Source organism: Falco rusticolus, chromosome 8, assembly GCF_015220075.1.
Source record: "Falco rusticolus isolate bFalRus1 chromosome 8, bFalRus1.pri, whole genome shotgun sequence".
NCBI lineage: Eukaryota > Metazoa > Chordata > Aves > Falconiformes > Falconidae > Falco > Falco rusticolus.
Window position 1 is genome coordinate 59,342,951 of NC_051194.1, and position 24,001 is coordinate 59,366,951.

The 24,001-nt window shown below is 60.7% G+C and overlaps 2 protein-coding genes across 10 annotated transcripts in view; one reads left to right on the plus strand and one right to left on the minus strand.

The window, feature by feature from the left end:
• The window catches only part of COL18A1 (collagen type XVIII alpha 1 chain), a 41,657-nt gene extending 23,762 nt beyond the window's left edge, over positions 1-17,895 (plus strand). For all 4 annotated transcript variants that reach the window (XM_037396503.1, XM_037396504.1, XM_037396501.1 and 1 more), the window contains 41 exons: positions 3,626-4,170; positions 7,092-7,172; positions 7,264-7,323; positions 7,506-7,644; positions 7,762-7,865; positions 7,953-7,979; positions 8,081-8,251; positions 8,334-8,360; positions 8,451-8,513; positions 8,621-8,707; positions 8,871-8,924; positions 9,003-9,152; positions 9,298-9,360; positions 9,527-9,571; positions 10,507-10,647; positions 10,738-10,809; positions 10,925-10,951; positions 11,080-11,124; positions 11,269-11,331; positions 11,736-11,771; positions 11,849-11,938; positions 12,113-12,142; positions 12,252-12,278; positions 12,470-12,532; positions 12,684-12,758; positions 12,860-12,895; positions 13,018-13,071; positions 13,346-13,420; positions 13,628-13,699; positions 13,907-13,949; positions 14,100-14,162; positions 14,252-14,295; positions 14,403-14,525; positions 14,621-14,765; positions 14,866-14,939; positions 15,019-15,147; positions 15,330-15,365; positions 15,559-15,831; positions 15,919-16,116; positions 16,320-16,435; positions 16,526-17,895. In XM_037396503.1, the coding sequence (XP_037252400.1) occupies positions 3,626-4,170; positions 7,092-7,172; positions 7,264-7,323; positions 7,506-7,644; positions 7,762-7,865; positions 7,953-7,979; positions 8,081-8,251; positions 8,334-8,360; positions 8,451-8,513; positions 8,621-8,707; positions 8,871-8,924; positions 9,003-9,152; positions 9,298-9,360; positions 9,527-9,571; positions 10,507-10,647; positions 10,738-10,809; positions 10,925-10,951; positions 11,080-11,124; positions 11,269-11,331; positions 11,736-11,771; positions 11,849-11,938; positions 12,113-12,142; positions 12,252-12,278; positions 12,470-12,532; positions 12,684-12,758; positions 12,860-12,895; positions 13,018-13,071; positions 13,346-13,420; positions 13,628-13,699; positions 13,907-13,949; positions 14,100-14,162; positions 14,252-14,295; positions 14,403-14,525; positions 14,621-14,765; positions 14,866-14,939; positions 15,019-15,147; positions 15,330-15,365; positions 15,559-15,831; positions 15,919-16,116; positions 16,320-16,435; positions 16,526-16,739 (3,980 nt within the window). In that variant the 3' untranslated portion in view covers positions 16,740-17,895. The remainder of the gene's footprint in view (positions 1-3,625; positions 4,171-7,091; positions 7,173-7,263; positions 7,324-7,505; positions 7,645-7,761; positions 7,866-7,952; positions 7,980-8,080; positions 8,252-8,333; positions 8,361-8,450; positions 8,514-8,620; positions 8,708-8,870; positions 8,925-9,002; positions 9,153-9,297; positions 9,361-9,526; positions 9,572-10,506; positions 10,648-10,737; positions 10,810-10,924; positions 10,952-11,079; positions 11,125-11,268; positions 11,332-11,735; positions 11,772-11,848; positions 11,939-12,112; positions 12,143-12,251; positions 12,279-12,469; positions 12,533-12,683; positions 12,759-12,859; positions 12,896-13,017; positions 13,072-13,345; positions 13,421-13,627; positions 13,700-13,906; positions 13,950-14,099; positions 14,163-14,251; positions 14,296-14,402; positions 14,526-14,620; positions 14,766-14,865; positions 14,940-15,018; positions 15,148-15,329; positions 15,366-15,558; positions 15,832-15,918; positions 16,117-16,319; positions 16,436-16,525) is intronic.
• SLC19A1 (solute carrier family 19 member 1) lies at positions 17,767-23,671 on the minus strand. 6 transcript variants are annotated; one of them, XM_037396512.1, is made up of 6 exons: positions 23,445-23,671; positions 20,688-20,877; positions 19,177-19,924; positions 18,707-18,899; positions 18,482-18,623; positions 17,767-18,382 (listed from the first exon to the last, which is right to left on the minus strand). In XM_037396512.1, exons 2-6 carry the CDS (start codon positions 20,862-20,864, stop codon positions 18,200-18,202), a joined length of 1,443 nt encoding a protein of 480 aa, XP_037252409.1. In that variant the 5' UTR covers positions 20,865-20,877; positions 23,445-23,671; the 3' UTR covers positions 17,767-18,199. The 6 variants fall into 6 exon arrangements, with proteins under 6 accessions (XP_037252409.1, XP_037252407.1, XP_037252405.1 ...); XM_037396510.1 differs by having other exon boundaries at positions 20,688-20,998; XM_037396508.1 differs by lacking the exon at positions 23,445-23,671 and adding an exon at positions 22,739-23,276.
• Between the last annotated feature and the right edge of the window lie 330 nt (positions 23,672-24,001).

Sequence of the window (24,001 nt, forward strand, 5' to 3'; positions counted from 1 at the left end):
ATCCAGCCTCGGCTTCTTCAAACAGGGATCGTCAGGTGCTTTTGGCTCCCTCAGCAAGGCTGAGCGTCGCCACCCCATGCTCGGGCTGTTTCATCCTCGATGAAACGCAGTGGCCAGGTTCAAAGCCAGCGTCACGGTGGGCCAGGACAAGAGATGCTCCCCAAACGCATCATGCTGGCGTTCAGGGCCAGTCTGCAGGTGCTGCAGTGCACAGCAAAGGGCTTTGTGGTGTCCACCCTGGGAGCAGGGTGCTTGCAAAGCTGGCAGCTCCCCTCAGGGACAGGGGAAGGACCAGGACCCCACAGCCACCCAACAGCAGCAGTATCAGGGGCCATGGCAATGAGGAGGCTTCAAGGTGACCCATGGCTGTGCCCACATGTTCCCCTCTCCCAGAGCGGCCCTTTGCTTTGAGGTTAATGATTTACCCAACAGCTAATGTTTGATCCCCCCCTGCCTGGCAGGCAGGAGAGGTTACTTCACCTCTAGCTTCGTCATTAGGTGGTTGTGACCCTTCTGTGTGTCAGCCAGGGACCGAGACGTGCCTCTTTGGCAGGGCGGCGAAAGGAAGGGAGCGAGGCGGGGACTGGCATTCAGAGAAATGCACGTCGGGGTGCAAGAGCAAGAAGACAGTTTGGGATGAAAGCAGGAGTGGGAGCTCGCTGCTCCCCCCGCCAAGCCCTCTGAATGAGGCTGTGTTCCTGCGCTGGCCCCCTGCACCCCCGGGTGATGACCTGGGGCTGCCGACCAGGAGCAGCGAGACGCCTGCCGCCGTCACAGGGGCAATTTAGCGGGGGGGCGGCAGGCAGGGGTCACGCATGTGGTCCCCTCAGCGTCAGAGTGGCTCTGTTTGCCGGCTGACCCCAGGGGAGTGCAGCGGCATCATGGGGGAGGCATATGGTCCCGGATGGGCAGCACTGGGAATGGGTGGGGGACGTGGAGACTGTGGTGCACCCCATGCAGTGACTCAAGATGCTCCTGCGTGCTGGCGGTCCCCTGAATCCCAGCTGGGATGGGATGCACGGGGCCATGCTGGCAGCCCTGGCTCAGGCCAGCCAGGAAGGTCATGGCAGAGGGAGAAGGTGGCTTGGAGCAACCCTGGCGCCTTTCCAACAGCAACAGGAGCAAATGGCTGGGTCACTGTGTCCAGAGACACCCGTGCAGCTGTGTCATGCCAGCACCCATCCTGAAACCACTGCAGCATCAGCCGTGTCTGGCTCCCCATGCTCCCCGGTGGGTGCTGCCAGTTTGCTGCAGGGAGGGGAGAGGCTGTGATACTTGGGCTCTGGGTGCCCTATGGAGAAAGCAGGCATGGCCTGAAAGGTTTGGGGTTCAGAAGGTGTACTTGGCTTTTGCAGGGGAGCAGCTATTGGAAGGGGTCTCCCCTTACCCCCCTGCTCCCCAAGCCACACCAGACCTCACAGCCCTGGCCTCTGCTTTGTGTGTTGTGCCAGGGATAAGTGTGTCCCCATTTGCTTTGGGAAGCACCAGCACCCAGCTCTCACCCTGGGCTTGGGGGCGAGTGGCATGTTTGGAGAGGAGGGAGGATCCCAGAGCCAGCTGAAATGCCAAGGGGAGCGTGGTTGAAAATTGCATTGCTAACAAAAGCCTCTTTCAGCCTGTCCCCCCGTCATCCCAAGCTCTGGGGGCAGACAATGGCTTGTCTGGCTGCAGAAATTGCAGCACTGGCTCTTATACCCCTGCAGACCCCCGGGAGGAAGCTCTGGTTTCCTCTTCCCTTAAAGCTGCTGTGAATTCGGCTTCCTCCAACCCAAGATAAGCTCCATCCCTGCATCCTGGTATTTGCAGTCGGCTTGACCACAGCTGCCTGCTGCAGAGTGACTGGCACGACTGGGGATGGCACAGCTGGGGCTGGGCAGTGGGAGCAAGCTTGTGGGGTGTCTGAGAATGGGGTGCCTCAAGGGTGGGTGCCAGTCTGGAGCTCACTGCGGGTCTGGGGAGCCCTGCTTGCTCACCCTATAATTTTTGGTGTAGGGCTGCCAGCATCTGGGTGCAAAAGGATGCTGGACTCCAGGATCCAGAGGACCCCACGGACAGCGAGGCAGGGGGACTGCGCTGAGCCCTTTTCCTCTGAGCAGGCTGGGGTTGCACCATGGGCAAGCCCAGTCCGGTGCAGGGCAGATGAGGGGGTCAGCAGCGCTGGTGCAAGACCGGGAGGGAGGTTTCCTTCCATCTGGATGCTCAGTTTTGGCGTGCCAAGCTTGGGAGGGCCTGGGGGAGCAGGGTGGGCACAGGGTAGTTTCAGACCAGCTGGCTCAGGAGAAGATCAGTGGGTCTGGGGTCTGGCGGAGAGAAACTTGCCTCTGCCTCTAATCAGTGGCATTTCTGATGTCCCAGCTGCCTGGGTCCCTGTCACGGGGCTGGTGCTGGCACTGGGGCTCAGCAGTGGGGAGAGGCTCAGGATGTTCTGCGTGTGCAGGTACCCCCAGGCTTTGGAAGAGGCATCCAGGTTTTCATCTCCTCCCACTATCCCAAGAGATGTGTTTTCCTTCCAGACTGGGAGAGGCTGGGCCGATATCTTCTTCTTTTTTTTTTTTTTTTTCTTATGCTCTTTTAGTTCTTTTTTAAGAGCTCTGGAGGACAATGCCTAGCTCCAGAGCAGGGTGGAGGTTCCTGACTGGTGCTCCTGGGCTCAGCACACCTCTGATACCCACTGTTGCTCACATGAAACCTCAGGGATGGAGCTGGGGACACTGAATTGTCTCAGCTCCTGCTCCTGAGTCAGGTCCTGCTCCTGACTCAGGATGGGGCCAAAATCGGCACTAAGCTTGCATGCCCAGTGTGGAGCCCTTAGCCATTTCAAAGCTGAGGTGGCTGGGTTTGCTCACTCCCGGAAAACACAGAGTTAAAAAGCACCCTGCGTGCTCCCATCGAGTTGGCACCAGCCCGAGCAGTTGACATAGGAGAGGAGGAATCCAGCGCCCGGTGTGTGGGCGATGAGGATGTGCCTGCTGCCAAAACAACGGGAGCTGGCGTACAGAGGGCCGGCTCGTCTCGGCCAGATGTTCAGCTGCATCGGGTAGGAGAGACCGTCCCAAGCAGAACTTCCCCAAGCGCCTTGAGAAAAAGGAGTCGGGAAAGCAGGCGAGCTCCAAATTGAGATCATCTGGGAAGCTGACAGGGCGCGCCGGCTGGAGCCTTCTTCCCAGGGTGTTGCAAGGGGATGGCTCTGATTTATTCCCAACCGGGGTGACACTGTGAGCTTGTCCCTGGATGACATGAGGGGTCACCATGACCCAGAGTGGGTACAGATGCAAGACATTTCCTCATGACTCTGTGGTTGTTCAGCATGAGGTGCTCCAGCAGCATTCCCCACTGCCTGCATGGGCATGTTGCTACCACAGGCAAGATCCCTTTGGTTTTATTGCACCTCAGGGGTGTCCCAGCTGCAGTTGGAGCCAGCAGCAGGGAATGGGTGGTGTTTTGGGAGTCACAGCCGAACAGTGCAGTGGGAGTGGCTCAAGGAGTTGCCTGAAGGAAAGTCCTGGGCCTTGGGGAGGGTGAGCAGGGGGGAGGCTGGACAGTGGCATCCCCTCAAGGCATCTTGCTGAGAGTCACCATCCTTGCTGAGCTGGTTGTGACCATCCCCTTTCCCTTCCTCTTGCAGAGGACCTCAGCGCTGACGTCAGCCTCCTGGAGCTGATTGGAGACCCCCCACCAGAGGAGATCCTCAAAATTTATGGCCCCGACAACAACCCCGGCTATGTCTTTGGCCCCAATGCCAACACAGGCCAGGTGGCCCGGTACCACCTGCCGAGCCCTTTCTACCGGGACTTTTCCCTCCTGTTCCACATCCAGCCCACCACCCCCCGGGCTGGCGTGCTTTTTGCTGTCACGGACTCCTCGCAGAGCATCATCTATGTGGGTGTCAAGCTCTCGGAGCTGCAGGCGGGCAAGCAGCAAATCATCTTCTACTACACAGAGCCGGGCTCTCCAAGCTCATATGCAGCAGCCACCTTCACCGTGCCCACCTTACTCAACCAGTGGACGCGCTTTGCCATCAGTGTGGAGGAGGATGAAGTCATCCTCTACCTGGACTGTGAAGAGCATGAGCGGGTCCGCTTCGAGCGCTCCCCGGATGAGATGGAGCTGGAAGATGGCTCAGGGCTATTTGTTGCTCAGGCTGGAGGGGCCGACCCAGATAAATACCAGGTAAGGCCTCGGGGCACCCCAAAGAACGTCTCCAAGAAGCCTGGGTGAGGCTGGGGGGACGTGACACCAGTTTGTGCCTGTTGAACCAACCTTTTTATCCAGAAGACAAACCAGCAGCCATGCTCCGTGTGTGTCCCTGGGAAAGGAGACACTTGATCTGGGGGGGGAAGGGTGGCTTCAGATGCCACCAGCTATTGTCTTGGGTCTCACCAAAGCAAAGCTCCCAAGGTAGGCTGGCAAGGAGGAGATGAGGCTGTGCTACAGCAGCCACCATTGCCCGTACCTTTTCCAGCAAACGGACAGAGCCTCTTTGAATCTCCCCACTGCTAAAAATACCCAACTCCTTTGGTGGAGGAACTGGTTTGGCTGGAGAAATGTCTCTCTTAGCTGGAAAAAATGCTTGGGCTGGAGTATATCTTTGTTGGCTGACATTGGGTGGTATCAGCAGGAAGACTTTGGAGAGCAAGGAGAGAAGGTGATAGCTCAGCCCATGATTTGAGCATGACTTATGTTCTAGATAAGGTTTATGGAAAGTGTGGGGAAAATGCCTGTCTGACGTGGAAATCCCCCACGGTGCTTGAGGAGAGAAAAGTTCAGGATTGCACTGCCGGTTCTCCCTGTGTTGAGCATGGTTTGCCCAGCAACAGAGGCTCTGCTGAGTGGAGCAATGCTTTTCCTGGGGAGCTTTGCAAAGCACGGTTCAGAGCTTAAACGTCATCTTGACTAATGAGCAGCTGCCGCGGTCCCAGTTAAATGGCTTCAGGCAGGGAAAGCTCCCCCAGCAAGGGCTTAATGATTGATGGGCTAGAGACTGGTTTGCACTGGGATTTGCGTTGGTCCACTGAGATTTCAAGAGCAACTTTTTGCTCTTGAACATGCTGGGAGGGCCAGGTCGTGGCCGTGGAGGCCCAGCTGGAGAGGGTTTGACACCATTTGGAAGGCAAAGCAACAGCCCAGAGCAGAGCGAAGCACTGCTGCCTTTCGAACAGGTGATGTTCCCAAGCTTGCCAAACACTCGATCCCACCGCCCACCCCCGGTTTTCCCATGGGGAATAGCCAGCCATCGAGGGAAGGAGTCTGACTGCCTTGGCCGGCTGAGAAGGGAGTGGGGAGCACAGGCTGGGACGTCTCCTTGGCATCTGACTGCCTCGTGGTATTGCCATCGCTGACCAGCCCTGACTTGCATTATCTGGAACTAACGGGGCATCAAGCTGATTAAAACCTGGCTCTCGGTCAAGCCACAAGATGAGCTGCTTGCAGGCAGCTGGTGGGCTCTCAGCTGGCATTGGTGCTTCTTCTCGAGTTGCCTTTGTGTCAACCACATGAAACCTGGAGGGGCAGAGCCTGCAGGTAACGCAGAAGCCCCTGGGGCAGCAGATATCAAGGGGGTTACTGTAAATGGGGTCTCACCTGGGGTCTGGCAGGAGGCTTTGTTTGCAAGTGGATGCATGATACGACCTACGGTGCTGCTGGCCCCTTTACTGGGGCAAATGGGCTGCAAAGGCCCCTTAAAAGCATCCCTCATGGGGATGCCTCGGTTCAGGGCTGGAATCAGATTATTGCTGGTGCCTCCACCAGACCCCAGGATGGGGAAGACTAGGCTGGAGTGTTGCATTTATCAAAGCTTGGGCTTGCTGCTGGTGCTCGGTGGGGAAGAGAGGGATGGATTAGAGTCAGCTGTCACAAGGGTGAGCAGCTGGAGGAGGTCACAACCCACCTGGGGGGCATTTGCTTGTGGGAGGGATTTATATATATATAATAAATATATAAAAATACAAAATGCATATATTTGTAATATATGTATTTCATATATCTATAATATAATGTATTTATAATATATTCATATTATAATGTCACAGCCAGCCTGGCTGAACTGCAGCTGCCCCTGATTCTTGTTTTCTTAAACCCATCATGTTTCCTGAGCACAGCTCTCTTTCCCGGACGTGGTGTGCTCTGCTTTTGACGGAGCCCAAATATTTTTTTAGGTGTCTTGCCCAGAGAAGAGACACCAAGTGGGAGGTATCTGCCCTCTCTGAGCTCGCTTCCCAGCGTGGTCTCCATTACCTCCCCACCAGGATCAGAGGGATGGGCAGCATCCCATCCCAGCAGTTTCCCATCCTGGCAGCATCCCTGTGTCCCATCCCAGCAGTGAGGACCTGGGACAGGCTCTGAGATGCACTGGGTGACCCTGATCACCATAGGAGCTGCTGGTACCCACACACCCTCCCCAGATGAGGCAGGGATGCTGCCCTCCCAGGTAGTACAGGTAGCTTAGCTGTGGGGCTTTGTCTGGATGCAGCATCCTTAGGAAGGAATTTTTGGCCATTTCTTGTGTAAACAAGCAGCTTGGATGCACACAGTGCTTGCAAAACCCAAATAAATGGTAAGGAAGTGCAGATTAGCCTAAGAAATACAAAACTGGGGCTGCGGTGGACTGGGACCTGCCAGCTGTCCTTGCTTGGGACAGAGAGGTTGTCTGTGGCCGGGGAGCCCTCCGGAGAGGGGAAACAAGGAGTACAGCCAAAAAAGTTCCTTTAAAAGCATTGCTGTCTGGCTGCATAGATCCTGGCTGCTACCTCCGCTCAGCTTGCTGGGTGCCAGAGCTGGCATGTGGCTTCTTCCCATGGCTTGTCAAGCCATGCTGGTGGTGCTGGGCACCAGGGCTGCGACTTTGAAACCTCTCAGTGGTGGGTTATGGATGGATGCTCAGGTGGAGAGCGTGCTCTGCACCAGGCAAAAGAGCCTGATGTACACAGGGCCCTCGAGGACGTGGTGGCTGAGTGGCATGGCAGGTCACATCATGCCGCAGGGTGGCTTGCGACACACATGCACGTCCATCCGTGGCATGCGTCCATCTGTGGCACGCATCCATCCATGGCACCTGGCCATCCGTGGCAGCCCTCGGCGTGTTTTCCTTCCAGGGGGTGATTGCTGATTTGAAGCTGCAAGGAGACCCGCGGGCAGCCGAACGCCAGTGCGAGGAGGAGGAGGATGACACCGAGGTGAGCGCTGGCAGCCCGGCTGGGGCAGGCTCAGGGCTGCTGCCCCGTGCTCATGGCTCACCCCTCACCCCGTCTCCCCGGGCAAACGCAGGTCTCTGGTGATTTTGGCAGCGGGGCAGAAGGCGGACACCAGCCCTCAGGGAAAGTTGCGGTGAGTTGGTGCCCATGGGTGCTGCACTCGGTGGCAGGACCCCAAGATTTTAGGGATGAGGAAGGCTGAGTGCCCTCCATGGTCAAGGTCCCGGGATGCCCCATGGGGTCCTGGCGCCTGTCCCTTTTGGGAGGGCACTGGGAAGTGAACAGAACCGCGGTGTCCCCTTGTTGTTGGCACAGGGTGTCCCAGGGCTGGTGGATGCCATCCCCGTCAACTCTCCCCCCGTGGCAGCGGGCAACAGGCCGAGGAGCAGCGGAGGCTCCCCACAGCAAGCTGAGAGGACAAGAGTGGAGGAGACACTGCGGGTCTCCACGGGAGGTGATGCCAGCAGGTTTCCCCTCCCCCACCATGCTGGCCAGCCCCCGGACACACCAGCAAGGACATGGTGGGGTGGCCGTCCCCAAGCACAACTGGGTCCCTTTTCCCTTCCCACAGGCACCGGCCCCAAAGGCGAAAAGGGGGAGAAGGGTGAGCGTGGCCTGAAAGGGGACTCAGGGACCAGCGGCATCGTGGGGACAGGCAGTGTCAAGGGTGAAAAGGTGGGTGAGAGAGTAGACCCCAGGGGCTCAAGGATGTCAGTGACATGTCTGTGTTTCACTCCACTCCTCTTTGTTTCTGTCCCCCAGGGGGAGAAAGGAGAACTGGGCGTTAAGGTGAGCATCGCTGGGGGAGCTGGGGCAAAGCCATGCCTGGCTGAACTGTCACCCCTGGGGATGTGCTACCCATCCCTGTTTCCATCTCCTTGTCTCCCCAGGGCAGCGCTGGATTTGGCTACCCTGGCTCCAAGGGCCAGAAAGGGGAACCGGGTGACCCCGGCCCCCCTGGGACCCTCTCACGGCACGCTGATGGCTCAGTGGTGGAGCAGGTCACCGGTCCCCCAGGGCCACCAGGGAAGGATGGAGCCCCCGGCAGGGACGGCGAGCCCGTGAGTCCCCCACCCCTTGGGTATCCCCTCTCCCCCGACCCTTGCCTGCCTGTGCACTGACCTCTCCCCTCTCCATCCCTAGGGCGATCCTGGTGAGGACGGCAAACCTGTAAGTGGGGTGGGGGGAATGGCAGGGTGATGGGTGCCAGCCACTCCTTTGCCTTGCCACCCACTGACCCGCCACCACTCTCCTTTGCAGGGCGATATGGGGCCCCAGGGGTTCCCTGGGACACCAGGGGAGCCTGGTCTGAAGGGGGAGAAGGTGAGTGCCAGTGCCAGTAGGGGGGGGGCAGCACACACTGCTGTCCCCCCTTCTTCTTGCCATTGGTTTGGCTGCAGTAACAAGCCATGCTCTCTCCTCTGTGCCAGGGTGACCCAGGTGTGGGACCAAGGGGACCCCCTGGACCACCTGGCCCCCCGGGACCACCAGGACCCTCCTCCAAGCACGACAAGCTGGTGGGTGCCCCCTGGGATGCAGGGATTTGAGGATGGGGGGGCGGTCCATCAAGCCATAGAGGAGTGGGATGCTGCCACCAGCCCCTGGGCAGCATCACCACAACATCAGGTACCCTGACCCTGGCCATCTATGCCTGACATCATCTTTGTGCTTCTCCCCCAGACCTTCATCGACATGGAGGGCTCTGGCTTCGGCAGTGACCTGGAGAGCCTGCGGGTGAGTGTGGGTGAATGTTTGTCCTGCCGGCAGGGAGCAGGGGGACACACTCAGCCACTGTCCCCGTCTTCCTTCTAGGGTCCGCGAGGGCCGCCTGGTCCCCCAGGGCCACCTGGTGTGCCTGGTTTGCCCGGGGAGCCGGGGCGGTTTGGAATGAACCGCACGGATCTGCCAGGACCACCAGGGCTGCCAGGCAGGGATGGGATCCCTGGACCCCCAGGGCCAGCGGTAGGTGTATGGGGTGGCCAAGAGGACCCATCCCAGAGCCACTCTGTAGTGGTGGGGCTGTAACTGCCCCCTGTGGTGGTGGGGGGCTGAGTGCCCACCCACCCCGTAGCATTTCCCCTGGTGTCAGCTCTTGGGCATCTTGCAGGGTCCTCAAGGTCCTCCTGGAAGAGATGGGGCAGCTGGGCAGCCGGGACCCAAAGGAGAGCAGGTGAGTGTCTCCTGTCCCTCGGGAGGATGTCGTGGCTCCGCTGTCTGACACTCCTGGCACACCTCCAGGAGGTCCCAGGTCCCTCCATCCCCAGGCTGGGGAGCACCTACCTGCTCCTGCCTAGAGCTGGACAGCTTCTTCATACCCTCTTCCTCCTCCTCCCCAGGGTGACATAGGTGACCTCGGCCTCCCCGGTGTACCAGGACCCAAGGTACTGTGCATAGGGCAGGTTTCTTAGGAGGGTCCCACATGCGTTGCAGATGGGAGGCAAGGATGCTGCATGGGGGGCCACCTTGCACCCGAGCTGGGAGGGGGTGTGCTAGTATTTGAGTTCCTCCCAGAGCAGAGCAATGCCGCAGCTTAAGGGTGCATGGAGCTGCTGACCATCCCCAGGATGCTCACCTGGCTCCCACCACCCTCGTTTGGCTTTGCTCTGGGTGCTGCCGCCTCAGAAAGTGGGCAGGAAAGACGAGCAGGGTGTTTCGAGGCACTAAAGAGGGTTTTCTTGGGGGAGTTTGGGTGCCCACACCCCGCTGGAAAACATCCCATCTACGCATCACTCACCTGCCTGCCCGCTCCAGCTTCTTCCTGCCCCGAATCCCCAAGAGTGGAGGTAGAGGCTTGGTGGGATGCTTCCCTCCCTTGGGGGCTAGGATGCCCCTTGGGATGACCCATCCACCGCAGCCTGAGCTGGGGGCAAAAGCCTCAAGAATTAAGGTTTCTTGATGATGCCAGCACCGAGACGGGGCAGCAGCGGGCATAGGCACTGATCCTGCCACTCCAAGAGCCACAGCACCCCTAGCATACAGCGAGGTGCCTGCCAGCATCCCCCTCGGCACTGAGCTCTGCTGCAGCATCGGAGCCAGCAACATGTGCAAAAAAAATCATATTTATGATTTTAGATGAGCCTCTGGTGGCCACTGTGCACATTGCATGGGGAGCCGGGGCCATCCGAGGACAGCCAGGTTGAAGGATGCCTGAGACGGACAGTGTCCCTTCCCGCAAAGCCCCTCTGCCCTGGGGACAGGGGAGCATCTGTGCCCTGTCCCAAGGGACAGTTTGGGGATGCAAGAGGGGATGCGCTGCCCCCAGCTTGCAGGCTCTGGTCAGGGATCGTTGTCACCTTGTCTCTTGTCCCCTTTGCAGGGCAGCAAAGGAGAAGCGGGACCAGCAGGAGCCCCAGGAGAAATGGGCTTAGCTGGTCTTCCTGGGCCCATCGGACCCCGAGGGCAGCCAGGGCCCCCCGGTCCCCCAGGACCACCAGGGCCAGGCTACGAGGCTGGATTTGTAAGTGATCACCCTTGTGATGGGGGGGTGGGATGAACTGGAGCAGGGGGGAGCAGACATGGCTCAGCCCCTCCTCCTCCTTCCACCTAGGGCGACATGGAGGGCTCAGGGCTGCCATTCACCTCCGGCTCCCCTGGACCACCAGGACCTGAAGGACCACAGGTAGCTCCACTCTTTCCCCTTCCTTCTCCTCCATCCTGGGCTCCCCAGGGCATCCCCTGCCATTGTGTCCCCTGCCACCACCCAATGCTCATGGCCCCCTTCTTGTTGCTTGCAGGGGGTACCGGGACTGCCGGGGGTGAAGGTGAGGAACCCTTCAAACACCTTCCTTGCCCCTCGCCGGAGCCAGCTGCAGGAGCCTGGCTCTATTCAGGCAGGATGCCCACAGCAGCTTGTGGGGATGCTCCTGCTCTGACATGTCTTTCCTTGCAGGGTGAGGTCGGCAGCCCTGGGCAGCCCGGCTTGCCGGGACTGAAGGTAGGAGCACTGGGAGGTTGGGACAGGCTCTGTGTGAGCACCTGGGTTTGCAGGGCACTGGGCAGGACCCCTGTGCTCCCCGACCTGGGGCTGTCGGGAGGATGCTCTGTGCTGCATCTTGCCCTTTCCCATACCTCGTTGCAGGGAGATGCTGGTGTGCCTGGCGTGGATGGCCGCCCTGGCCTGGAGGGCTTCCCCGGACCACAGGTAGGACCATCAGCTCCTCCTTTCCGAAAGCCCCCTCGCTCCAGGCAGGGCACCCATGGTCATTTCAGGGCCACTGGCAGCAGCTCCATGCCCAGCAGCTGAAATTTGCGCCCCCCACCACCAGTGCTCTTGGCTGTTCCCCTGCTCTGGGACCAGGCTCACTGCGTGTCAGGAGTGTCCATGCTGCTTAGGACCCCATCGCCATCAGCTCACCACCCTGTTTGCCACCACCTCCACCCAAAAGCGTCCCAACGTGGCCCACTGCCTGGACGTTGCAGGCAGAGGGGGGTGGCCTGAAAGATTTTGCTGAGCCGTGGGCAGGAGGGGTTCCCTACCTGTGAGCCAGGGTCCGGCTGTATGTGGTGCCAAGCAGAAAGTTCACCCCTACCTGCTCCTCCTTCCAGGGCCCCAAGGGTGACAGAGGCAGCCCCGGCGAGAAGGTAGGTGCCACCAGGCTGGGGACAAGGATGGGGACCGGCTGGGAGTGGCCCAGGGCCTGATGGCTTGTGTCTTCCAGGGTGAGCGAGGCCAAGATGGTGTGGGACTACCTGGCCCCCCCGGTCCGCCTGGTCCTCCTGGACAGGTCATCACTCTCTCAAGTGAAGACGTAAGTGATGACACCTGGCGTCACCACAGCTGGGGGAAGCTAAAATTGGCAGGGGGGAAGTGGTCTGCCCAGCACCCATTGTGGGGGGGGACCGAGGGAGGTCTCTCCAGGAGCTCTGACCTCTTCAGAGCAAAGCTCAGGGTAAAATAACCCCATTTTTGCCTCTTTTTCCAGAAGTCTTTGGCAGTTTTGCCTGGTCCAGAGGTAGGTGCCCTCCTGCCAGCCATACCCACCTCTCCAGCAGTGCCTGGAGGGCACCCAGGTTCTTGGAAAGGAGGGGTTTGCTCTTACAAGCATCTGCTTCTCTCTGCAGGGCCGACCAGGTCACGCTGGCTTCCCGGTGAGTTGTTGGCAGGGCTGGGGACCACAGGGGTGGCCCCGGTGAAAGCTCCGGGCATGGTTTGGTGAAACCTCTGCTTGTCGGTCCTGCCGCACTTTGTCACAGCGGTGCTGGGGGGTGCTGGAGGGTGGGGTTTGGGGTCTGCTTTTAGTGGGTCAGGGCTGACGTGGGCTCTGTGCTCCTCTTTGCAGGGACCAGTGGGACCAAAAGGAGACCAAGGGTCATCTGGTCCCCAGGGCCCCCCAGGGTTGAAGGTAATTGCTCTGGGTCACCTCTGCCCGTGGGGTGGTTGCACTCCTGGTCCCCCATTCTGCGTGACCACTGGGTTCCAGTGGTGATGCCAGCCCTGCCACGGGAGGGAGCCTGGTCCCTTCATCTCCTCTCATGCCTCTGTCTCTCTTGCAGGGGGAGAAGGGGGAGCCTGGCGTCATCATCAGCCCCGATGGGACCGTGGTCACTGCGAAGGTGAAAGGAGAAAAGGTGGGTGTGCTGCAGGAATGGGGGGGGGGGGGGCACATCCCTATGCAATGGGTGCCACATGGTCCCGGTGGTGATGCCCTTTCCTTTTCCACTGTCTGAAGGGGGAGCCAGGGCTACGGGGACCGATGGGACCTTCGGTAAGTCACCATCACCATCCTCCTCATATCCCTTGGGGAGCGACGGGGCTGATCCAGGACAGTGGGGCAAGGGGTTGCCCCCACTCTTGAGTACCCTCATCCTCATCTTCTCTCCCCTGCAGGGTCCCCAGGGACGAGCAGGGATGAAAGGAGAGATCGGCTTTCCAGGCAGACCCGTAAGACCTACTCCTGGTTTGTTTGTCCCCTCAGCCACCCTCCGCCTGTCCCCCTCCACCTCGTCCACCACATCCCTCTACCCTGTTTGCACGTCTTGCACTTGCTGAACCCCAAACCTTGTCATATCCCCAAGGGACGGGGTGATGCCAGGGTGTCGGAGGCAATGCCTGGGTGTCAGAGGTGATGCAAGGGCATCAGAGGTGACACCAGGGACATCACCCTAGGATTGTCAAGGGGATAGGGAGGAGGCTTACCTGTGCTACTCATCCACAGGGACGTCCTGGCATGAATGGGCTGAAGGGTGAGAAAGGTGACCCTGCGGATGTCAGTAGCATGCTGGGCTTGCGGGTGAGCACTGGTGCAGCCCCCTCCCCTGACCACTGGCCCAGCAGAGCTGGGGAGACGCACTGAGGATCTCCCTGTGGACCCAAATCCCTTTGGCAAAGGGCACGTGCCTCACTGGTTGCTCCTCTGGGGCAGGGCATGCCTCCAGTGTCCCCTCCACAGGGACTGTCCACTTTGCAGAACCCTGACACATCTTCTTTCCCCCTGCAGGGTCCCCCAGGACCCCCAGGACCTCCTGGCCCCCCTGGGCCACCTGGCAGCATAGTCTATGACAGCAGCAATGTGAGTAACAACATGGTCACCATGATAGGGGTGCTGAGGACTGGTGACTGTCCCCCCAGTGCCCCCTGCCTGGTTGGAAGGGATGGAGGATGCTCTGGTGGCATCCCAGCCAGGGCTGGTACATGAGGCTGTCATCAGCATCACATTGAGGGGTGTCCCCCCGAGAATGCTGCTGTCTCTGCAGCTGCTTCCTTTGCATCCCTGCAGGCCTTCAGCGACTCTGGCCATCCCATGCTGCCAGCCTTCCCTGGTAAGGGAGTCCCAGCCCCCTCTGAGCAGTCTGGGGACCCCGGCAAGGCAGGAGGGAGGGGAGGTGGAGGGGAGGAGGGCAGACCCCTTCTGTTAGAGCTGGGGCTAGGATGCTGCAATGCTGAAATGGCATCTCCACTGCACCCCACAGGTTTCCACCAGCTTCCAGGACAAAAGGGAGAGAAAGGCGATCCAGGAGCCCCGGGACCCCCAGGTAGGTGACAGGTCCCTGCAGGCAGAGGTGCGCAGGGGGTGGCTCTTGCCCATCCCGGCTCTCCTCTTCCCTCCTCTCCCTCTCCGCAGGCCACTTCCCCTACGACCCAAGTCACTTCGGTGCCAACCTGCGGGTAAGCCCTTTGCCTGCTGGTGGTGGCTCGCAGGGCTGGCACTCAGCACAATTTGGGGTACCAGGGTGCGCCCCAGTCGCTCACCCAAAGGCTGTGTCATCCCGCAGGGTGACAAGGGAGATGCAGGTCCCAAGGGTGAGAAGGGAGAGCCAGGCAGCACCCCACTCTATGGTCCCAGCATCTCTGGGCTGCCAGGGCCTCCAGGGCCCCAGGGCTACCCTGGGCTGCCGGTGAGTACCCCATGGCACAGCGTGCGAAGAGGGGCAGGGGTGGGGGCAGCATCCCCGGGTGCTTTGCTCCAGGGATGCTCTTTTGCACTGCCTAGGGTCCCAAGGGGGACAGTATCGTTGGGCCACCAGGGCCTCCTGGACCTCAGGGCCCCCCTGGTATCGGATACGAGGGGCGGCAGGGCCCTCCTGGCCCGCCTGGGCCACCTGGGCCACCCTCCTTCCCAGGTCCCCACAGACAAGGTGAGTACCTGCCCTGCCACCCTCACATCCCTCCCTGCACCCCCTGCATCCCTCCCTGTGCTGCAGCCCTCTCTATTCCACCCTTCTTCCCTGCTCCCAGCTATCAGCATCCCTGGACCCCCTGGACCACCAGGACCCCCGGGACCGCCAGGCACTAGCACGGTGTCCTTGGGGGTGAGTCGGGGCTCTGGCAGAGGGTTGCCCATGGGCTGGCTGGCCGAGCCCTGAGCCGCCCGCTGGGTTGTGCCTGCAGCTGCGTGCCCTGCCAACCTACCAGGCGATGCTGAGCAGCGCAAACGAGCTGCCTGAGGGCAGCCTTGTCTTCCTGACCGACCGGCAAGAGCTCTACGTCCGCCTGCGCGGGGGCTTCCGACGGGTGCTGGTGAGTGGTGGGGGCTGGAGAGGCACCCCGCCTTGGGTTGCACTGTCTGGCTCTGTGGGAGTGCAGATGACATCGCCCTGGGGTTTCGGTGGTGTCTTTTGGCGATGCTTGGGGGTCCCCCACCCATGCGCAAGGAAGAGGAGAGGGGGGCAGCAGGGATCTGATGTGCTGTGCTCTTGCAGCTGGAGGAACACAACCTGATCCCCAGTTCAGCTCTGGTGAGTCCCCTGTCCCCCATGCTCATCTTTCCTCATCCCATCCCCATCTCTATCCACCCCTGTCTCCATCCTCATCCCATCCCCATCTCCATCCATCCCCAGCCACCTCAATCCCCATCCCCATCTCCATCCTCATCCCCATCCCCACCCTGGGCAGCGCCAACCCTCAGCCTGTCTCCCCTTCCGTCCCCAGGACAACGAGGTGTATGACAAGCCACCCAGTGTCCACTATGCTGGTGCCCAGTCCCCCCTCCAGCCCCGTGGACCCCTGCATCCCCTCCGCAACCATGGCCTACCACCCACTGCCCGACCCTGGCGTGGGGATGAGGTGGTGGCCAACCAGCACCGCCTGCCAGAGCAGCCTCTGCTCCATCACCAGCACGAGCTTCTCAACAGCTACTACATCCACCGCCGGCCGGATCCAGCCCCCGTGGCTGCCCACGTGCACCAGGACTTCCAGCCCGCTGTGAGTGCCAAGTGCCAACTGACAGGAGGTGGTGACAGTGGCCAAAGCCATGTATGTCCCTCAAGCCCTGTTGTCCCTTCTTTGCAGCTTCACCTGGTGGCCCTGAACGCCCCGCTGAGCGGTGGCATGCGTGGCATTCGAGGTGCTGATTTCCAGTGCTTCCAGCAAGCCCGGCAGGTCGGGCTGGCCGGCACCTTCCGCGCCTTCCTCTCCTCCCGCCTGCAGGACCTCTACAGCATCGTGCGCAGGGCCGACCGTGCCGCCGTGCCCATCGTCAACCTCCGGGTATTTGTGTGTCCCCATCCCCTTCCCAGCACCCTGTGAGCTCCAAGGGATGCAGGGCATCCCAAAACTTCCATCTCTCTGCATGGCAGTGACCATGAAGCATCGCCTGCCTGGAGGCTGCTGGGGCGATGCTCTCGGGGTGCAGGCAGGGTTGACACTCCCCCTTCCCCCCCCCCCCCTCCTTTCTCCACCCCCTCCACCAGGACGAAGTGCTCTTCAGTAACTGGGAAGCCCTTTTCACGGGTAGTGGGGCCCCACTGCGAGCCGGAGCCCGCATCCTCTCCTTCGATGGCCGGGATGTGCTGCGGGATGCGGGATGGTGAGTGCAGGATTGAATGATGGGGAAAGAGGGGAGATGGGGTCTAGAGCGTGGGGGCCAACAGCTGCCCCCCACCTTTCTCCTTTCCAGGCCACAGAAGAGTGTCTGGCACGGCTCAGATGCCAAGGGCCGGCGCTTGCCTGAGAGCTACTGCGAGACGTGGCGGACAGAGGAGCATACCGCCACCGGCCAGGCTTCCTCGCTGGGCTCTGGCAAGCTGCTGGAGCAAGTGGCCAGCAGCTGCCAGCACACCTTTGTCGTCCTCTGCATTGAGAACAGCTTCATGACTGCTGCCAAAAAGTGACACCTTCCCATCCCCTGGGTACCCCGCATCTCCCTGGGGAGGGGAGGGCCAGCCTGCACCCCAGCACTTCTGTGGTCCTCAGCCCCCTCCATGCACCCACCCTCGCCCCACAGGGTTTTCTTCTCCCGCAGACCTGAAGCCAAAGAGTACTGCCATCGCCCCTGCCCTGGGTTGGCAGGGGCTAGTGTCCCACCTGCAGCAGGGCAGCTGTGGGCTGGCTGCCTTCCTCCCCCTCCTCTCGCTCCACTTCTAACGCCTAATATTTAACCACTTCAGCTCAGATGCTCTTTTTGGGGTGGCTGGGCAGGAGGATGCTCAGCAGGGAGATTTTGGTGCTGCCATGCGGTGTGCCCTCCTGGAGAGCCTGGGGGTGTTCCTCTGACCACTCCGCAGCCCTGCAATGTCCTCGCCAGGAGCTTGGGGTCAGACCCAAATCCCTGCTGCTGGGGCCAGGGGGTCTTCTCCAGCCAAAACTCCGGCATCCCACCCAAGCAAGGGACCATCCCGTGGCAGTGCTGGGGCTCCCCCAGATGGTCTCCGTCCTCCCCAGGTAAGGACCATTCCACCCAGTCCCCCATCATCATCCTCACGTTCACCTCACAGCCAGCAAGCTCACGAGCCCAGGGGAGGGGGTCTGGTCGCCCCCATCCCCTCTGCACACCCTCGGGACTCCCAGCCGTGCCCCCACACCCCGGGTACAGACACACGCAGGCCAGCGCCGGGAGCGGGGCAATGGGGTGGCTCCGATGTGGGGCCAAGCACGCCCTTGGCATGTGTTTACGTGCATGTGCGTGTTGAGCACATGTGGTACCGAGGGCACTGCCATCACCCCCCCTCCCCATGCCACCTTTGCTGCGCCCCAAGGGCCAAGGCACAGCAAAGCTGGTTTGAATCGGTGTGGGCAAAACCAAGGTGCTAAAAAACAAGAAAGAAAGAAAGAAAAAAAAGACAAATCTGTAACTAGCTTTTTGTTATTGTATGGAAATTATTACCATAAAAGCTGTGCGAGTCACACAGTCTCCATTTCTTACAGTCTACTGTATTTTGTGTAATTAATGCAATTTAAAGCCTGTGGATCTTTATTTTTTTTTTTGACAGTTGTGTTCTATAAACCATTTTCTAAAGGCACTGAATAAAGAAATGTTATCCTCTTGTAGCCTGACTCTGCACAATGATGGGGAGCTGGTAGCCGGGAGACCCCCTGGACCCCAGCATCGTACCTGGTGGTGGCAGCCGCGGACATCCTGCCTCTGCTCTGGCAGTGTCTGCAGGTTGGGGGGGGGGGGGGGGGGGCACAGCCCTGCCCCCACGGATCAGAAAACTGATCCCAAGGGGTTATGTCCTCAACGGACCGGCGCAGAGGACAGACGGTGGGACAGGAGACCAAGTACACATTGACAGTGATGCTCATTTATGGAGCTGCGACCCAGCCCCGGGGGTCACAGTGCCAGCACTCAGGCTCACACGGCGCCTGCCTCCAGGCTCTTCTCCGGTGCTGGCACCTCAGCGGGGAGCTGGCACAACTCCTTGGCCAAGGCCTGCTCCGCTGGCTGCTTGTGGCGGCTGTGCCGGATGCCCACGCTGACAGCTGACAGCAGGTAGGTGACCGCCAGTAGTGTGAAATAACCAAAATACACGTAAAACTGCAGGAGAGGAAGGGGGAGAGAATGACACTTGCAGCCCCACCTTTATCCCACACCATTAGGGGACCACCTCCATCCTAGATGTCCCCCAGTCCTTACCTGGGGATGCACAGACAAGCCCAAGCCCCTCCTGTCAGCCACGATGATGGTGATGATGGTCTTCAGCACGGTGGCGAAGAAGGTGTTGACCCCGAAGACCAGTGCACAGAGCTCTTTCGAGAGGGAAGTAGCGATCTGGAAACTGGGAAACAGAAGGGCATCAGTGAACCCCTGGTACCAGCCTGGCTGCCAGGGTGGGAGCAGCTCCCTAGGGGTACCACGCACATGGCAATGGGTACCAGGAACTGGTAGGAGCCACGGAAGAGAACGTAGGCAGTGTAGCACAGCCAGATGTTGCTAGTAGTGTTCATCAGCAGGAGCAGCCCCGCCTGGAAAGCTGTCACCACGCCGATCACCAGCTCTGACCACAGCGCCCAGTGGATCTTCACATAGCCAGCAGCAAAAGAAGCACCAGCCCCTGGGGAGGAGATGAAGGATGGTGTGAGCACCTCGTCAGCTTGGGACCACCTTGTGTTCCCCAGCCTAGTGATGCTCATCTCATCTAATGATGCTCATCTCATCACTACTGCCACTCCCTGCACCCCCCAAAATGCCATAAGGACCGCCAGTTGCAGGAATGCAGCAGGATGGGAGTGTCCCCCTGCATCCCCGGTGTCCCCAGCCACTCCCAGGGGAAGCAGTCAAACTGGGGTGTCCTCCCACATATCTGGTGTCCCCAGCCCAGGCAAGCATACCCAGCAGCGTGGAGGCAGCATCCACCCCTCCATTGTACACCTGGCGTTTGTCTGTGGCAGGGTAGATCTCGTTCCAGAGGATCTGCACATAGTACAGCATCAGGTAGTAACCAGCTGAGTTGAAGACCCACCACAAGGACCAGAGCCGGAGCTGGGGTTGCCTGGCCAACACTCCCACCTCCCGCAGCATACGGCACAGTACCACCTCCCGCCAGCCCCGCGTCCCCCCACCACCACCCCCCCCAGCCATCTCGTCCAGCTCAGCGGGTGCAGCCTCGTCAGCAGCCCCCTCGGGCCGGTTGAAGAAAAGACTGCGCCGGGGCCGCTCGAGGAAGAGGGTGAGGATGAGGCCAAAGCTGACGAAGCCCAACGAGATGTAGTTGAGGGTGAGGAAGGAGACGCCGCCCAAGGTGACACAGAGCTGGCCCAGCACTGAGCTGGTGAAGACACCCAGGAGGACAGCAGAGCGAGAGTAGCTGGCCATACGCTGGTAGCGGGATGGAGTGACAAGGGAGAAGATGTAGGAGGAGTAGGCGATGCGGGCAGCCATGGTGATGCTGTAGAAGAACTCCATCAGCTGCATGGCCAGGACAGAGGTGCCCAACACAAGCAGCAGCCAAATGGAGATATGGCTTAGGCTCTGCAGCACCAGCACCGGCTTGTAGCGCAGGTAGTCCGTCAGCAGGAAAATGGGTACCAGTACGGCCATGTAGGAGTAGGTCAGCACCGGTGTGATCACGTTGGTCACCTGCCGTGCGTGCAAGGAGGGGCTAAGCACGGGACACATCCCTGGGGGGTGCCCCCAGCCCAGAGGAACGCGGTTCGGGTGGGCGTCAGCTGCTGACTACCATCGTGGCGCTTCCTTGGGGAAGAATGTGTCCTGCGGCGTGCTCGGCCGGGGGCCTGGCTGACCCTTGCCCCCTTCCTGTGCCGAGAACGCAGCGTTCCCACAGATGCAGAGCTTGCTGGACTGGGGCCAGCATCCCTTGGTCAGGGCACAACAACACATGGCCCTTCCTCATCTAACCCCATCGCTGCCAGCAGCCTGGTGGTGCCCAGCCCCGCGCCCCCCACTCTGCACCGCGCCAGCATGGGAGGGTCTCGCTGGTGGGATGGGATGGGGCTCCTCCCAGCCACCCCCCCCACCCAGCCACCCTCCGCCATCCCACTGGCTGCCCAGGTGGGCAGGGTTCAGGCATCACCCCCCAGAATTGGCTGCCACCCTGGCCACACGGTCTTACGCCAGGGAAAGTTCAGCCTGGGACTTTGGGGACAGGGCAACCTCACAGCCCAGTGAGACGGGGACATGCTGCCACCTGGACCCATACTGCACCACCTTCTCCCTCCCAAAAAGCATCGCCACGCCTCACCGCGTGCCACCTTGCCCAGGACGTGGCACACCTGCACCCCTCCATGCCCCAGGACCACAGGAGGATGCTCCGGCCAGCCCCAGGGTGGTGACTGTGGCCACAAAGGGGGATGTCGGGGAGGACACGCTGCCTGCGACTCACCTCTGGCTGTGTGAAGTTCTTGTCAGCCCCCAGGAGATATGGGGTGATGAAGCTCTCCCCGGGCCGGATCTGTGTCATAAAGCCATAGAAGCAGAGGTAGAAGACTTGTAGCTTCCAGCGCTGGTCCGGCAGCGTCTCTGATGCTGGCTTTTTGGCATCATCATCCTTCTTGGGCATGGTTCCGCCGGCTCTGCAGCAGGACAGCAGTGTTATCCTGGGGACGGTCAGCTAGATGGGCTTTGCCAGGCCAGGCAGCCCCTCTTTGGCCGCAGGCGCTCTCCGACGCATCGAAAGCCACGCCGCTGCAGTTTCTGGGGAGAAAGCATTTGGCATGGGCTCAAATTCCTCCAGAATCACAAGGCAAATAAATACCACTACCTTCTCCGCAGGACATGTTCTTGCAAGAAGAAAAGCAACTGCGTGTCTCACTGTGCAAAAGCCGGGGGGGGGGCATTTCGGGCAGCATTTGTAAATCTGGTATAAAAGAACCTGGATGCACCAAGCTCTGAAGCAGGGCATGCTTGGCTTCCATCACCTCCTCTTTCTCCCTTTTAAGAGTCAGTGGGGTTTTACCCCCTCCCCAAAGCAACACTTCCCTGAGCCGAGTCACTCTGCTGCAGACCTGGAGACAGAGGGATGCAGATGCCCTGTGCCGAGGATGCTCCGGAGGGAGACGGCAGCAGCCACAGGCACTGCGCCGGTTGTAAAAGCGAGCTAATGTGCACACCGGGCGCAGAGCCGCCCGTGCTGTTATTACACTAGCTGGGCAGTCGGCGGGACGTTAGCCAAGCCACAGAAAAGCAGCTGCCCCTTGGCAATCCCCTGGCCCTCAGCAGTCCCCCGGCAGGTCACAATGCTCGGGTGGTATCGCCTGGCCTGGGGAAAATGCAAAATGCCATGAGGTTCATGGTCTGGAGGGGGATTAAATATTCAAATCCTGAGGTTTGGCTGCAGCAAAGCTGGCAGCACAAAGTAGGGCCGATTAGCAGTCACGAGATGAAGGCAGGGAAGGGAGAAGCCTGGCCTGGGTGTCCTCCCACTGCTCCCTACTTCCTCAAAAAGTGGCGGGTTTTGAGCCATAAATGGTGCTTTTTGAGTCATAAAAATCCACGTGTGCCAATCCACACCATGGGAGCAAGGTCTAGAAACCCGATTACCCTGCTAATTGCAGAACAACTAATCACAGTCATTAAAAATAAGTCCATGGTCCCAGTCCATGCCCTTCCTCTGCCATCCTGCACGACAAGACTGGGGGCCTCACCTCTGAAGAGCCCCCCCAGAAAATGCACGTGGCTACTGGGGGAACTAGCCGGTACCAGTGCTGGCAGGGAAGAACCAGTCATGATCAGCACCAAAAGCAGCAGGGGGAAGCGGGGTGCCTATTTGCCCCAGCAAGCTCACAGGTAGGCAAACTGCCCCTACCTCTTAAATAAATACCCCTACCTCTTAAATAAATACCCCTACCTCTTTAACAGATCCCTGGGGCACGGGGCAGGGATTCAGTGCTCGCTTACCGCCAGCCAGCTATCGCCCAGAGCTGGCTTGGGTGCCAGGTGGAGCACTGCAGCCTCCCCGCTGTGCTGTGAAGGGCAAGGGGCAAGGAGAGGGGGCTAAACCCCCCCCCGAATGCCCACCCCAGTGCTGTGCCATGCCGTGCCTGCCTGGGGCCCCTGCCAGCCACAAGTGCCTGGACTATGCCCCATCACTCGCTCGTCCCCGAACTGGGCTGCGGATGTGAGCGATCGTCACCTCGCTGCGGGGCAGCTCCCCTGCCACACGTGCTGGGACCCCAGTGGGCTGTTTTCCACCCCCTGCTCTAAACCTGTTTTGGAAGCAGATGCTCCCCACTTCCTTTCACATTTACCCAGAATGGATACACGTGCTTTACCCCCAGCTCAAAGGAAACCATGTGCGCTACAGCCAGGATGCAGTTCTGTGCAGCTGCCCCCGTGCCACCGTTCCGGGGAGCGCTGTCTCCTAACTCCTGGCATGTGTACCCCCCCCATGCAGGGATGCCAGCCCTGAACCCATCTGGCCAGACCCACCTGCACCTCTGCAGACCATCCATGGAGCTGCTGCCGCTCGAGGTGAGTGGGTGCAAGTCCCAGGGGGATGCTTCCAACTCGGTGCTGTTGTCCCTCTGCCCTGGTGCAAGCCAGGCAGAGGAGAGGGAGCAGAGCTCGAGCGGTTATCACCGTGTGAACCTGGTTATCGCTGGGCTATCATGGCATGACCTTGACAAGGGATTACTGTCATGCTACCTGGCTGTCAACCCAGGGCCGTGGGCGATGTGGGTGGCCAAGCTCAGGCACGGCTCCGCGGGGACCCATAGCCATCGCAGCCCAGATGGGACAGCGGGGGGAACGCTCTCCCGGCAGCGGATGGCACAGAAGTGATGCTGCGGATGCACAACGCATTTTTGGGGTTCCACCGAGCAGGCAGGGTACGGGGTTGCACGAGCCCCTGGGGCACCTTCCCCAGATAAGGGTGGGAAGCTCCTCAAAATACTCCTTCGCCCACCGTGTGGGCACCTCTCTGCCCCCCACCCCAGCACCGAAGGGATGGGTGGCTGCTTCACGTGGCGGGCTTGGGTGCACGTGGTGGAGGGTGTTGGGGGGGGGGCGGGGCGCGGCACCCGCTAACCTTGAGGCAGGGCACCCTGCGCACCTTGGGGGCACCCCGCATCCCCGGTTCCCCGGGCACCCCAGCACCGGGGGCAGCCCAGCACCCCGCACCCCCCCGCAGCCCAGGCCGTACCTGGGGGGCGGCGGGCATGGGGGCGGCGGCCCGCACCTGCTCGGCCGCGGTGTGGGGGGGTCCCGGGATCCCCGCGGCCCCGCCGCGCCGGAGCAGGATCCGCAGCGAAGGCGAGGAGGACGAGGAGGAGGAGGGTGCGGGGGCCCTCAGGGAATGCAGTCGGGATCCATGTGCGGGGCGGCGGGGGGTGGACCACAAGGCCCACATTGCAGCGGATAGGAGGAAGGGGAGGGGAAGGGAAAGGAAGAGGAGGAGGAGCAGCCCGGCCACTCCCCGGCAAAGCGGCTCCGGCAGCCCGCGAGGTGGGGGAACCCCCCCGCAGCGCCACCTGCGCACCCCGCCGCGGGGACGGGGCACCCGGCTCCCTCCAGCCGCCGCAGCTCCCTGCCCATCCGCCGTGGCCTCTGGGCTGCGGGGCCCTGCATCCCGCCGGGCGGGCGCGGCAGCATCCCTGGGGAGACGCTGCCCGCCGCCCCGGCTCCCCCCCCGGTGATTTAACGCCCCGCTGCCCATAGCCGCTTAGATTTATTTCTGCCCCCCCTTCATCTGTTACAGTC

Bases quoted from the DNA above. Each gene is read 5' to 3' on its own strand.
- SLC19A1 (XM_037396506.1), bottom strand. From the start codon at position 22,755: ATGGATGGTCTGCAGAGGTGCAG. The intron at 18,900-19,176 runs GTATGCTTGCCT...TCTCCTCCCCAG, and splicing joins TGCTGCCTCCACGCTGCTGG to GGGCTGGTGCTTCTTTTGCT. The intron at 18,383-18,481 runs GTAAGGACTGGG...CCTCTCCTGCAG, and splicing joins GCTTGTCTGTGCATCCCCAG to TTTTACGTGTATTTTGGTTA.